A 15,549-nucleotide genomic window follows, 5' to 3' on the forward strand; every position below is an offset into this window, starting at 1 on the left:
AGTAATTTTGCTTACAAAAGGCATGTAGAAAGTTCTATAAATTGAAATTATCTGGGTCAAATCCAATTTTTCTATAAAAGTAATATATAATATGCAAGTGTTGATCTAAGGTACAAGGCCAAATATTTTCAAAAGTTTGAAATGATTTCTGGAGTTCCCGTCGTGGCACAGTGGTTAACGAATCCGACTAGGAACCATGAGGTTGCGGGTTCGGTCCCTGCCCTTGCTCAGTGGGTTAACGATCCGGCGTTGCCGTGAGCTGTGGTGTAGGTTGCAGACGTGGCTCGGATCCCGCGTTACTGTGGCTCTGGTGTAGGCCAGTGGCTACAGCTCCGATTCGACCCCTAGTCTGGGAACCTCCATATGCCGCGGAAGTGGCCCAAGAAATAGCAAAAAGACCAAAAAAAAAAAGTTTGAAATGATTTCAAACTTCATAGCAAAACAGTTAAAGACTATAAAAGGCATATCTATACACTATACTGTGTAGTTCTAAAGCTTTCTGGGCAATAACTGAACACTAGTAGCAAATCAAAGATTTTCGAACTAGCTTAATCCATTTGAAGCTTCATTAATTTTATTATATGACTATTATTTATTGTAGTGCAAAATAGGTCTAAACATGACATATGTAATCCCTCCCATAAAATTATACATTTTAAAGAAATGTATAGATGATGTAAGATTTATATAAGCATCATTAATGTGCCTAATGATGTTTAATGAAATCTAGTTGCCTATCTCATCATGAATATAATGCTTACTATTAGAGATTCGCATGCTTGTGCTTCAAAGAGCTCAGCAATGGCCACACTCTTCCATCATGTTCTCTGTTTGGAACTTTTGGGCAATCATCAACTTTCTAGATCAACTACAAGTTCCCTTGGCCTTCAGTTGTTCTGGGCACACAATCTATGTGCTTATGTGCTGACCTTAGTTTGGTCTTATCAGACAGTGATAACTAAGATAATATTATCAATGCCTATATCATTTACTTTTAAGTAAATTTGTTATTGCTACTTTGCTACTAATATAAATACAAAGAGTTTATATCTCTGTGCCTAAATCTTCCTTTGTTTGATATTTTAGATAATTTTCTTATAATAGAGTCCAAGAATCTGAAATAATAGCTAAAGGGTATAAACATTCTGCAGACTAAGGATTTTTAATGGCACATGGATATCTGGAAGGCAATACCAATCAATGCTCCCCATGCAGCTTGTGGGTGTGCTCATCCCAGAGCACTTTCACCACCACAGAGAAGCTTTCCAATGTAAGAGGTAGATGTGATGTCTTGAGGTGATTTGACTTGTTCTTGCTTAAATTTTTGGAGAGGTTGAACATTTAAAAAATACTTTTATTTATAAAGTTCCATGTTGTGACCAACACAATCTCTCCATTACACATTTAACTATTATTATCTCAGCATTTTTCTCAATTAAGTCTATGGTTCTCTCTTCTCCCTCCTTCCCTCTCTCTCTCCCTCTCGCTCTCTCTTTCTCTCTCACACACACACACACACTCATGACACAAATTTGTGAAGGTTATCAAGTAACATATGAACACAGTGCTTTAGTGAGATTTATTTAGACTCTCCTTAGTGAGATAAATTACAAGGGCAAATAAATACTTATTTTTCATCAGGAGGTTTATTATATATTTATGTGTTGATATAATTTTAAGGCTATGGTATGCATTGGTAGAAAGAAAATAAGTAAACATATTAATGCTATTAGGAACCAAGGTTTTCCAGGTAAGAGAAAGATGTGGCAACATAAAAGTATAAAAAAGGTTATATATGACAAACCCACAGTTAACATCATTCTAAATGGTGAAATGCTGCAATCATTTGCATTAAGATTAGGAGCAAGGTCGTGGTGCAGGGGAAATGAATGCAACTAGGAATCATGAGGTTGTGGGTTCAATTCCTGGCCTTGCTCAGTTGGTTGGGGATCTGACATTGCTGTGAGCTCTGGTGTGGGTTGCAGACATGGCTCAGATCTGGCTTGGCTGTGGCTGTGGCATAGGCTAGCAGCTAGAGCTCCAATTGGACCCCTAGCCTGAGAACCTCCATATGCCATGGGTGCAGCCCTAAGAGGACAAAAAGACAAAAAAAAAGATTAGGAGCAAGGCAAGGATATCCTCTCTCATTTTTATTCAACATAGTTTTGGAAGGCCTGGCTATGACAGTCAGAGAGGAAAAAGAAATAAAATGAATACATATTGGAAAAGAAGAAGTCAAACTGTCATTGTTTTCACATGACATGATACTATACATAGAAAATCCTAAATATGCTACTTGAAAACTATAGGTGCTCAACAATGAATTTGGTAAAGTGGCAGGATACAAAATTAATTCACAGAAATCTCTTGAACTTCTGTATGCTAACAATGAAAGATCAGAAAGAGAACTTAAGGAAACAATTACCATTTACCATTGTATCAAAAGGAATAAAATACCTAAGAGTGAACCTACCTAAGGAGGCAAAAGACCTGTACTCTGAAAACTATAAGATGCTAATGAAAGATTTCAAAAATGACACAAACAGATGTAAAGATATACTATGTCCTTAGATTACACAATATTGGAAGAACCAATATTGTCAAAATGACTGTACTATCTGTGCCAATGAACAGATTCAATGCAATTCCTATCATATTACCAATGGTATTTTTCACAGAGCTATAACAAAAAAATCTAAAATTTGTATGGAAACACAAAAGACCTCAAATAGCCAAAGCAGTCTTGAAAATGAAAAATGGAACTGGAGGAATAAGGCTGATTTCAGACTATGCTACAACGCTACAGTCATCAAAACAGTATGGTACTGGCACAAAAATAGAAATATAGATCAATGGAACAGAATAGAAATCCGAGAAGTAAATCCAAGCACCTATTAATCTATGACAATTAATTAATTTATAGCTTAATAATTAATTTTGAAAATTAATATATGACAAAGGAGGCAAGAATGTACAATGGAGAAAAAAATTCTCCTCAATAAGTGGTGCTGGGAAAACTCGACAGCTACATGTAAAAGAATAAAGTTAGAACATTCTCTAACACCATTCACAAAAATAAACTCAAAATTGATTAAAGACCTAAAGGTAAAATTTGACACTATCTTGGAGGGAAACATAGGCAGAATATCCTTTCACATAATAAAATCAATTTTATGTTACCAAAAGGGAAACATGGGAACAAGGATAAATTAGGAGGTTGAGAGTAACATATACACACCAATGTATATAAAATAGATAACTAAAAGGACCTAGTGTATAGCACAGGGAACTCAATATTCTCTAATAAACTATATGGGAAAAGAATCTGAGAAAGAATGGATACATGTATATATGTATTACTAATTCACTTTGCTGCACCTGAAACTGACACAATGGTTTAAGTCAACAATAATTCAAAAACATTTTTAAAGTATAAAAAGTTAACAAACTCTGATATATTAGATTTTAATTGAATATATCAACATTGTCGAAATGAACTCATGACTAAAGAAAAATATCTCCTAGCTCAAGTGAAGGCCAAGAAGACATGATAGTCCAATATTCTAAGTACCTAGTACTTATTTCCAATGGCTTCTAAATACCATTACTCACTGAAAGAAACATTGTTTCCTTAAAGAAATAGTTGATTTCAGGAGGCAAGAAAAATATAAGATGAAGCTGGGCCATGTAATTTTCTACAAACAAAGAAGTGCTCAAAGATAGATAAATCATGTCAAAAGGACACAAGAGTCAACATGAAGGAGCTCCTACTAAATAAATTTGCCCAGCAAAGCAATAGTAACTGCAAATAACTGTAATAGGTCCTTGATGGTACTCAAAATTGTGGAGCTTATCTATTTAATACAGTAATGTGTATATGTTATTTCCAATAAGAGAGAGACACACAGACAGAGAGAGAGAGAGATATGCCAGCCAGTAAGGTAGAAGTAACACTAGAAGTAGAAAATCACCACTTTGCAAGTCCCAATGTCATAACTGAGTGAAGAAAAAAAATCATTAATGAAATTTGAAACTGGTAAGTGAAAGGTTGGAGAACAGAATATTCATGTAGTACAAATTATCACCCTATGGATTAGTTACTAATTATAAAGGGAATCATGGCTTTACACTTTGATGTATGGTGATCAAGAATTAAATTGATCCATTTTTGGAAATATACACATTAATAACTATCAGTCTTTCAATGTTCCCAATCTATTTCTGTTACCTAATTTTATTTTCCTTATGAGTAGGACAAAGATCAGGCATATGTAATATAGAAAAGTTGCCTCAGAAGATCCTGGTGTTCATTCTTAGTTAAAAGCCACTGACACAGAGAGTATATGATATTCTCTTTAAATTTTAATATGTTCTATAACTTTCATCCCACTGCTCATTTCGTCTTTTTATATTATATTGGTCAAAATCTATTTTAAGACTTTTTGTCTAAGCACAAGGCATTACATGTTTTAACTCCAGTGTTTTTCTGTTTCCCAATTCCATAATCAATCTCTTTCTGTGTTATTACTATTTCCTTATACTAATTTTCTTTACCATTATTTAACTTTACAGTATTTTATTTTTCATACTTTCAGAAAATAACTTGCTCATTTTAAACATTTCTTTTTAAGTAAAGTTATGAATTTACTTTCAACTACAGCATAAATATCTATTTTACTATATCATTTTTATAACATTTTTATTATGTTGTAGTAATCTTCGTTGTATGTTTGATTTCCTCCGTTTTCAGTTTGACCACAAATGGACAAGGGTTCTCTTAAATTTCCCAGTGCTTATAGCTTTCTCTTTCTTTTCCATTTAAACTTTCCTCTTGGTTTCTTCTTCCATTATAAATACCACAAAGTTTTTTTTTAAGTGCTTTTAAATGTTTTGCTTTAAGGAAGTTATTGATTTTTTGAACAAGTAATAAGTGTTTGAAAAGCTCTTTAGAATGTTGAAAAAACAATCCCTCCTCTCTCAGGTTATCTTGCTCTTGCTCACTCTCACACTCTCTAATTTTTTTCTGTTTTTTTCTGTTTGTTTTTGTTTTTGTTTTTTTTACTCTTTAGTACTGCACCCATTGCATATGGAGGTTCCCTAGCTAGGGGTCTAATCAGAGCTACAGTCTCCATCTTATGCCACAGCCACAGAAACACAGGATCTGAGCCACGTCTGTGAACTGCAACACAACACATGGCAATGCTGCTTTCTTAACCCAATGAGGCCAGGGATTGAACCCACAACCTCATGGTTCCTAGTCGGATTCATTTCTGCTGCACCACGATGGGAACTCCTCTAATTTTTTTTCTGTACTTGATCTGTCTTAGCAATATTTTTTATTGTTATTTCCCCCAACACAATTTTTATTTCCACTGTACAGCATGGGAACAGTGGTATATATACCAAATTACACATACATGTATACATAATTTTTCCTCCCACTGTTGTGCACCGTTGTAATTATCTAGACATAGTTCTCAGTGATACACAGCAGGATCTCATTGTAAATCCATTCCAAGAGCAATATTTTGCATCTGTTAACCCCAAGTTCCCAATACACCCCACTCCCTCCCCCTCCCCCTAGGCAACTACAAGTCTATTCTCCAAGTCCATGATTTTCTTTTCTGTGGAAAGGTTCATTTCTACTGTATCTTAGATTCCAGGATTGACCGAGATCATATGGTATTTGTCTTTATCTTTCTGACATACTTCACTCAGTACGAGAGTCTCTAGTTCTACACACCCATGTTGCTGCAAATGGCATTATGTCATTCTTTTTTATGGCTGAGTAGTATCCCATTGTGTATATATACAACATCTTCCTAATCCAATCATCTGTCAATGGACATTTGGGTTGTTTCCATGTCTTGGCTATTGTGAATAGAGCTGCAATGAACATGTGGGTGCGTGTGATTTTTTAAGGAAGGATTTGTCCAGATATATGCCCAAGAGTGGGACTGCTGGGTCATATGGTAGCCCTCTTTATGGATTTCTAAGGTATCTCCAAACTGTTCTCCATAGTGGCTGTACCAGTTTACATTCCCACCAACACTGCAGGAGGGTTCCCTTTTCTCCACAGCCCCTCCAGCACTTGTTATTTGTGGACTTGTTGATGATGGCCATATGAGGTGGTATCTCATGGTAGTTTTGATTTACATTTCTCCAATAATCAGGAATGTTGAGCATTTTTTCATGTGTTTGGTGGCCATCTGTATATCTTCCTTGGAGAAATGTCTCTTCAGGCCGTTTGCCCATGTTTCCATTGGGTTGTTGGCTTTTTTGCTGTTGCGTTGTATAAGTTGTTTGTATATTTTAGAGATTAAGCTCTTGTAAGTTGCATCACTTGAAAATATTTTCTCCCATCCTTTAAGTTGTCCTTTTGTTTTCTTTTTTGTTTCCTTTGCTGTGCAAAAGCTTGTCAGTTTGATTAGGTCCCATTGGTTTATTGTTTTTATTCTTGTTGCTTTGGGAGACTTACCTGAGAAAATATTCATGAGGTTGGTGTCAGAGTGTTTTGCCTATGTTCTCTTCTAGGAGTTGATGGTGTCTTGTCTTATATTTAAGGCTTTCAACCATTTTGAGTTTATTTTTGTGCATGGTGTGAGGGTGTGTTCTAGCTTCATTGATTTGCCTGCAGCTGTCCAGGTTTCCCAGCAATGCTTGCTGAATAGACTTTCTTTTTCCCATTTTATGTTCTTGCCTCCTTTGTCAAAGATTAGTTGACTGTAGGTATCAGGGTTTATTTCTGTGTTCTCTATTCTATTCCATTGGTCTGTATGTCTTTTTGGTACCAGTACCACACTGACTTCACGACTGGCTTTGTAATATTTCTTGAGGTCTGGGAGAGTTATGCCTCCTGCTTGGTTTTTGTTTCTCAGGATTGCCTTAAATTCTCCCATGAAAACTATTTTTTATTAAATTGTTGTGTCTCTAAGAGATTTTTAAAATATGTATATATTTGCTACTAATTGTTAGATGAATAAAGGCTCCTATTAATTGCATCTTCATCTTGGGGATTAATTGTTAAAGATTAAATCTCCTTAACCTGGCCTCTTTGTGCTGGGCCACTGCTCTGGCTGCCCTCCTACCTCACCATTCTATCCCTTTGGCCATCTTTCAGATGCTCAGAAACACTTTGCTTCATCTACTCGTGGCCTTTGCACATGGGTTACCCTCTTTGGTGATGTCTTCTCCAAATAATGCCAACTACATATTAAAATTCATATCTAAATATCATTTTTTATTTTGAATTCAATCTACACTACATACATTCAGTACTATGTTAAATGTTTTTGTGGCATCCTGTAGTTTTCCTTCTTAGTATTGATCACAGTTAGCAGCTTTGCTTTCATTAGAGTAGTATACTATCGTATAGGATACTATCATTGTGCAGTATCATACTCTTCAGATAGTCTGTTGTCTTCACGAGGACATGGATCAAGAACTCTCTGCTCACTATAATGTCCCCATTTACTAACACAGCACCTCGCCCATAATAGGCATGACCTCCTAGTATATATAAATATTGACTGTCAATGAATGCATCCTCCAGACTACAGTGTGGCAGAGGAAGATCATTTAAATGGGATCACTTAGTTTCTAACAATGGAGAGAAAAATTTATGTATGCCAATGGAAACAATCAATAAAATAATTTATAATAGGAATTGAAAAGAGTTTTATTTGAGCCAAACTGATAACTATGGCCCAAGAGACAACCTCTTAGATAACTTTGGGGAACTGCTCTGGAGAAGCATGGTTCTCAGCTCAGTTTTATATCTTACCAGAACAAAGAACATCAAACAATCCTGGAATACATTCCCTCAAGGTTTTCTTACAAAACAGATCAACATGTACACAATGAATCAGTATGGCCTTGTCACTTGGGAAGGGAGTCTTATTAAAGGAGGACCACCATTGGTGTCCCAAGAAGGGAAACATTTAATATTTTTAACATAGATATCTTTTATTTCTAGTCAATGAACACTTTTCTTTAACAATTAAAGTATGTTGGAGTTCCCTTTGTGGCTCAGTGGTAAGGAACCTGACTGTATCCATGAGGATGCAGGTTCAATCCCTGGCATCACACAGTGGGTTAGGTATCTGGTGTTGCTGTGAGCTGCAGTGTAGGCCACAGTGGAGTCTCAGATCTAGCATTGCTATGGCTGTGGTGTAGGCTGGCAGCTGCAGCTCTGATTTGACCCATAGCCTGGGAACAAACAGGCTGTTTTATTTAGCATAAATTTCAAGTTAAATCATAAGTCAAAATAACTTCACCATACCTCCAAATATGTGAAAACTTCTCTAAGCATATACATAAAGCAAAACATGTATTTCCTATTATATCTGCTACTTCTCCTTCCCTCTGTGAGCACAGAAATATATGTAAAAATGCACATATTTAGAATTTTAGTGTTATTTGCATTCTAGTTTTATTTTATTTTATGACTGAAGCAGAATTTATGCTTGGCAATTACTCTGCCTATGAACTTAACTGTTTTATTTTAGCTTCTCAATAATTTCTTCAAGGACCCATTCCCAGAAGAATTTTTGGTTCTCTTCAGAAACTGGGTCAATGACTCTGATCCTGCAGTTTGCAAACTGAGTCTTCAGAAAATTGGCAGCATGGCACCAGTTATCAATGAGGTATGTGCGTGTATGATTTGTGCCTGCTAGCACCATCAAAGTCATAATCTGAGATTTGATATAACTCAATATCCTTACTGACAAAATATTGATTTTTTATACATACCTAAAGCAATATCAAGATCAGGTGTTTTATCAGTAAGGAAACAGGGTTGAATGGAAAGGATGTGGTAAGTCAATTTATTTGTTTTATCACCTTATTTATATTTTCCCAGAAAAATCATCATTACCCTTAGAATTTATCAGCATTGCCCTATGGAAACACTCCTATTACAATCAAAATCACATATACATAAATCATTTTCTACTCCAGCATACATACATGCATACACATTAATTCCTATCTCAGAGCACTTGCTCAAGTTATTTCTTCCCTTGTACCACTTTCCTCCTTCACCCACTCAAGTTAAATTTCACTGAATGTACTGATCTCCAGAAGTCTCATCCATTTCAGAGACACATCAACTGTATGCATTTGCTTATATTGGATTTTATATTAATCGTTCTCTACCTATGACTCTTGAACCAGCAGCATCAGCATTTCTTAGAAACTTGTTAAAAATGCAATTTGTCAGGCCTTACCACAGGCCTATGGAATCAGAAATTCTGGGGGTGGTGCCCATCAATTTGTGGTTTCAAAAATTCCCCAGGTGATTCTAATACAGGTTAAACTTGAGAAGCACTGTCCTATATTGTTTCCCTGACTCATGTGAATACTACTTGCCTTCCAGGAAGATTAAATCAAAGCATACTCCTATCTATATTTCTCTTGTAAATTCCAAAGTCCCTTTCACATGCTGAGATTGTAGATGTTCCATAAGTTATTACTGATGTAATAATAAATGTAATAATAAATCATAGTATTTCTGTTAAGCATAAGCTCTGAAAGCTTAAATACTGTCAGTGGCACTCATTTCGCATTTAAAGTGAAATGAGCATAGTTTATTTCCTTTAGATAAATCATACAAGTCAATAGTATTTATCATGAACAGAAAGTTATTTATTGCCTTTAATACCAGTGTGATTAACAAACTAAAAGGGAGATCTGTGACAAAGTTATCTAGAAAAGTGAAAGATAAGTTCCTGTTGTGGCACAGCAGAAATGAATTCAACTAGGAACCATGAGGTTGCGGGTTTGATCCCTGGCATTGCTCAGTGGGTTAAGGATTCAGTGTCACCATGAGCTGTGGTATATGTTGCATATGCAGCTCAGGTCTGATGTTGCTGTGGCTGTGGCATAGCCCAGCAGTTGTAGCTCTGATTCGACCCCTAGCCTGGGAACCTCCATATGCCATGGGTGCAGCCCTAAAAAAAGACCAAAAAAAAAAAAGAAAAGTGAAAAATAAATAGTGGAGATTAATCCAGACTGAAGTTTCACATAATATGTATTTATAAAGACTCAATTTTCTAGCCAAACACAAGTATCCTCTGGCTATTATCTTGGCAAATAGTATTTATTTCTTCTAGTTTTTTTTTTTCTTTCTTTTCATTGGTGTCTCCTTTGCATGTTTTAGTTGCTTTAATTTCCATTTGTCTCTGATCTGCAACTTATGCCATGACATGGCTCAGCAGCTCAGTGGCCCTAATATCCAAACAGGTCATTGTCACCTAGTTTAGAGGTTATACTGCAAATGGTGTGTTGATAAATGTTTAAGCAATCAGCCCTCTAGTAAAAAGACCAATTTCTTTGGTGTAAATACTTCACCATGGCTGATTTAAAGCTATCAAAGGGATGTCAGTAAACACTGATTTGGGCAGAGATTCACAGCAGCACATCATTATTTAGTATTCTTCCCATACAGATATACCCAAATAAACTCAAGGGTGTAAGAGAGAAAAAGGCAGCAAAAGAAATAGGAAATGATGAGTTTATAATACTTATTGCCATTGTTTTTATTTATTTCTAAATTTATAAAAAAAAAATATGGGGTTTTTTTAATGGCCACATCTGTGGTATATTGAATTTCCTGGGCTGGGAGTCTAATTGGAGCTACAGCTGCTGGCAGACACCACAGCCACAGCAACATCAGATCTGAGTTGCATCTGTGATCTATGCTTCAGCTTATGTCAATGCTGGATCCTTAACCTTGTCCAGAGCCAGTCCAGGGATAGAACCTGAATTCTCACAGAGATAATGTTGAGTTCATAGCAATGTTTTTTTTTTTAAATTTATGGCCAAACCCATAAATGGAAGCATATGGAAGTTCCTGGATCATGAATTGAATCCAAGCCACAGCTGTAACCTATGCCATAGCTTCAGCAACGCTGGATCCTTCAACCCACTGTTCCTGGCCAGGGGTCAAACCCATGCCTCTGAAGTGACCAATCCACTGAGTCAGATTCTTAACCCACCATGCTGCAGTGGGAACTCCTATAAAATTTTTAATAGTCACTTTTTTAATGATCAGCTTGGAAAATTTTTGACAATATAACAGTTGACTCTTATAAGCCAGCTCTGAATGCTTTGGGCATCACTGAATTCTGCCCAGAATCAGAGATGTGCATACCAAATGCTAACTCAAGTCTCCTCCTACTTCCAAAATTCCCCCATTTTCTTTCTTTTATATGTAGATAGAAAATTCCTGCAGCTTATTAATATCCATCTTGGATGCTCTCCTTTCCAAAGACGAGACTGTTGTAATTCGGGCCTTGATGACACTTCGAAGACTTTTAGGCAAACTGGACAAAGTGACCTACTCTTCTCTGTGTACCAGAATAGCTTTAAGCTACTGTCCTCTTATGGATCATGTGAGTTACACAGTTAGATATGTGAGATCTTTAGGTTTCATCATTCAGCTAGAGCCCCATCTAAGGCAGTATATTACATCCCAGAATAAGTCAACAGAAGGCAATAATTTTGTGCAGAGCCACCATTTCTTTTCCAGGGATAATGATATTAATCAGGTAAGCTCTGTTTGTTTTCTGGTTTTAAGCTACACTATGAGAACCTGGAAAAGTCTTTCCATAAGAAAAGAGAATGCAGGCATGGCCTCTGTTCTTAGATGAAAGAGGAATTGTAGTTTAGTGGCCTACATATTGGTTAACTCTTAATCTGGACTTTCTAGATTCAAACCCCTTTTCTACAATTACTAGTTGTAAAATCTTTAGCAGGTTGTTCAGTCTCTTGGTGCAATGCCCCAAATGAATATATTACTATCATATAAAACTTCAATTAAAAAGTATTTTGTGGGAGGTGCCACTGTGGCTCAGTGGTAATGAACTTGAATATTATGGATGCATATTCAATCCCTGGCTGCACTCAGTGGTTAAGGACCTGGCATTGCTGTGGCTGTGATGTATGTTGGCAGGTGTAGCTCTGATTAGACCCTAGCTTGGGAGTTTCCATATGCCATGGGTGTGGCCCTAAAAAGACCAAAAAAAATGTATTTCATCAGGAGAATTGTATCAAGATGGCAGAGGAGTAGGACGTAAAGCTCACCTTCTCCCATAAATATGCCAAAAAAAAAACCCACAATATTACATGTAGAACAAGTCTCAAAAACATTTATGAATGCTAGAAGAAGGGCTCAAGATTCCAAAAGCATAAGAAAAATCTCCACATAACTGGATGGATAAAAGGGAAAAAAAAGAGACAAGAGAAAAGGGAATCAGGATGGATAGGACAATCACTTTTGGAAAGAAGCTGTGAGTGAAGAAAGGAATTCTCACACTTGCAAGACACTGGTGGGGGGATTAGCTGGGAGAGAGAGGGAGCTTACAAGCCACAGAGAAAATCACAGCAGCCAGTCTGAGGAGGGCAAAGTAGAGAGAGAGCTGCACAGATAGTGCATCTACCAAGAACACCTCAACCTAAGACACTAGTCCACTGAGGCAGGCAGGGTCTGAGTCTGAGGCTCAGATAGAAGGCTAGAGTTGGCTCCATGGAAACAGCCTGATGTGCCTAAGGAGTATTGTGCCACAGCCAGGGGTTATGGGACAATGTGAGGATGGCCAGAGAAGCAAGATGCCATTGTTGGAGTGTGTCTTTTAAGGAAAGGGAGGGTGGGACTGACATAGGAATAATTCTCCCTGTGTGTATAGGCTACAGGTGCAGGTGCAAGACACTAAAGTCATCTCTGACTCCAGAGGAGGGCACAGCCTGCCCCCACTGCTGAGATCCCTGTGACTGGGTGCTACCTGTGGCCCTAATCTCACCAGGAGTGTACACAGGAAGCAGACCTGCACAAGCCCTATCAAAGGGATGATGGCCTGTAAACATTGAGATAATAGATAGCAAGCATCCAAACCAAAAGCAGCTCTCATGACAAAAAAAAAAGTAAACCTACACAAGCTACCAAGGGACACTCCCATGTGTAAATAACCCTCCAAAACTACAGTAGATAATTGTTTCCCCTAAACTCACAGGGTAAGAGAATTATAAGCAAAATGAAGCAGAGGAAATATTCCCAGTTTTAAGATCAAGAGAATTTACCCTGAAGCAGAGGAAATATTCCCAGTTTTAAGATCAAGAGAATTTACCCTGAAGGAACAAAACCTCTTCAGTCTAACAGACACTGAGTTCAATAAGGAGGTATTGAAAATGCTGAAGGAATTAAGAAAAGTTATAGACAGAAATGCAGATTACTGTAAAAAGAAACTAGAAACTCTAAGGAGAAAATTAATTTTCCAAGACAAAAGCAATGAATAGCAGAATGAATAATACAGAGGAACAGATAAGTGACTCAGAAGATAAAATGATGAAAATCACCTAAGCAGGACAGCAGATAGAAAGCCAAATGGAAAAAGAAAGAAGGAAGGAAGGAAGGCAAGCAAGCAAGCTCTATAAGAGATCCAGCACATGCCAGTCTATGCATAATAAGGATCCCAGAAGGAGATGAAATAAAATTATTTGAAGAAATTATGGCTGAAACCTTTCCAAATCTAAAGAAGGAAACAGGTATCTAGATATAGGAATAACAGAGGGTTCCAGATAAGATGACCCCAAACAGGCATATACCAAGATATATTATAATAAAAATTAGAAAATTTAAACATAATAAGAGGATTCTAAATGTGAAAAAGAAACAAAAAAGAGTTAATTATAAGAGAACCTCCCCATAAGGCTACCAGTTTATTTCTCTACACAAGCACTACAAGCCAGAAGGGAGTAGCAAGAGATAGTCAAAGTTCTGAAAGAGAAAAAATCTGCAACTTAGAATACTTTATCCAGAAAGATTATCATTTAGAATAGGACGATAAAGAATTTCTCAGACAACCAAAAAAATAAAAGAATAGAGCACTAGTAAACCTATCCTAAAAGAAAAATTGAAAGGTCTCCTTAAATAGGATAGAACCACAATAATATAGGAAGGAAGAAATCACAACTGGAAGGTAATAACTTAAATGTCAGTATACATATCAAACACACACACACACAAAAACCTATTTGTGAAAGAAATTATAACCACAATGAACAGCCAAAGGATAAACATGAAGATGTAAAAATGGAATCACAATCATACAATATGGGGGAAAAGGGTAAGAAAATCTAGACTATTTTTTTTAAATGAGTTTGAGCCTATATGACAATTGGTCTAAAGCAAGCAAATATTGGAAAGAGTTACATACTTGAAAAACAGGGCAACCGCAAATCAAAACCAAACAATACATTTACAAAAACCAAAAAGAATAGGAAACAACCATAAAATAAAGTGAAATCACCAACCACAAAAAGAAAAATAACAAAGAAGAAATTTAGAATCAACTAGAAAACAAGGTTTAAAATGGCAATAAATACATACTTCTCAATAATTACCTTAAATATCAATAGACTGAATGAGCCAATCAAAAGAGATAAAGTGGGCACACCAGATTTTTTAAAAAATGCCTATAATATACTGCCTAAAAGAAACCCACCTTAGAGCAAAGGACACAGTAATTGAAGGTCAGGGGATAGAAAAAGATAATTTCATGAAAACAGAAATGACAAGAATTTGGGAGTGACAATACTCATATCAGACAAAATAGATTTTCAAAAAGGCCATAAAGAAAGATAAAAATGGATACCATATAATGAAAAAAAATCAGTACAAGAAGAGAATTTTACACTTGTCAACACATGTGTACCTTATACAGGATCACCCCAATACATAAGCAAAATACTAACAGACATAAAGGAATACAGTTATCATAGGAAAATTTAACACCCCATTCACATCATTGGACAGATCTAGACAGAAAATCAATAAGGAAACAGAGATCCTAAATAATACAATAAGTTAGACGTATATTTTTAGGACATCAAACCAAAATATACATTCTTTTCATATCCACATGAAATAGTCTCTAGGATTGACCACATACTAGGGCACAAAACTAACCTCAACAAATTTAGGGGTAGACAAATTGATTTCAAGCATCTTGTATGACCATAGCAACATGAAACTAGAAACCAACCACAGGAAAAGAAGTGGGGAAAAAATTACTACATGGAGATTAAATAACATACTACTAATAAAACCAATAGGTGTAATAAAAAAGGAAGTTAAAAGGGAAGTTAAGAAATACCTTGAGACAAATAACAAAGAAAAAACACAACCATACAAAACTATGGAATCCTTCAAAAGCAATACTTAGAGGAAATTCATAGTAATACAGGCTTGCCTCAAAAAAAAAAGAAAAATAATAACAAACAAAACCTAAAGTCAACAGAAGGAAGAAATTATAAAAAGAGAGGAAATAAATAAAAGAGAGATTTTTAAAAAATCAACAGAAACAAGAGCTGATTATTTGAAAGAGTAAACATAACTGACAAAACCTTTACCAGGATCACCAAGAAGAAAAGAGAATCCAAATGAACAAGATAAGAAGTGAAAAAAGGATATCTCAACTGATACTGCAGAAATACAAAAAAAATAATTATAAGAGAATCTGCGAACAATCATATGCCATCAAATTTGACAAC

At 36.0% G+C, this 15,549-nt stretch overlaps 1 protein-coding gene across 1 annotated transcript in view; it reads left to right on the forward strand.

Moving 5' to 3' along the window:
- Window positions 1-15,549, forward strand: part of MROH9 (maestro heat like repeat family member 9) — a 112,951-nt gene that overhangs the window by 62,171 nt on the left and 35,231 nt on the right. The window contains exons 16-17 of the mRNA XM_047754383.1: window positions 8,508-8,645; window positions 11,217-11,393. Of these exons, the coding sequence (XP_047610339.1) occupies window positions 8,508-8,645; window positions 11,217-11,393 (315 nt within the window). The remainder of the gene's footprint in view (window positions 1-8,507; window positions 8,646-11,216; window positions 11,394-15,549) is intronic.

This window comes from Phacochoerus africanus, chromosome 11 (genome assembly GCF_016906955.1).
Source record: "Phacochoerus africanus isolate WHEZ1 chromosome 11, ROS_Pafr_v1, whole genome shotgun sequence".
NCBI classification, from domain to species: Eukaryota; Metazoa; Chordata; class Mammalia; order Artiodactyla; family Suidae; genus Phacochoerus; species Phacochoerus africanus.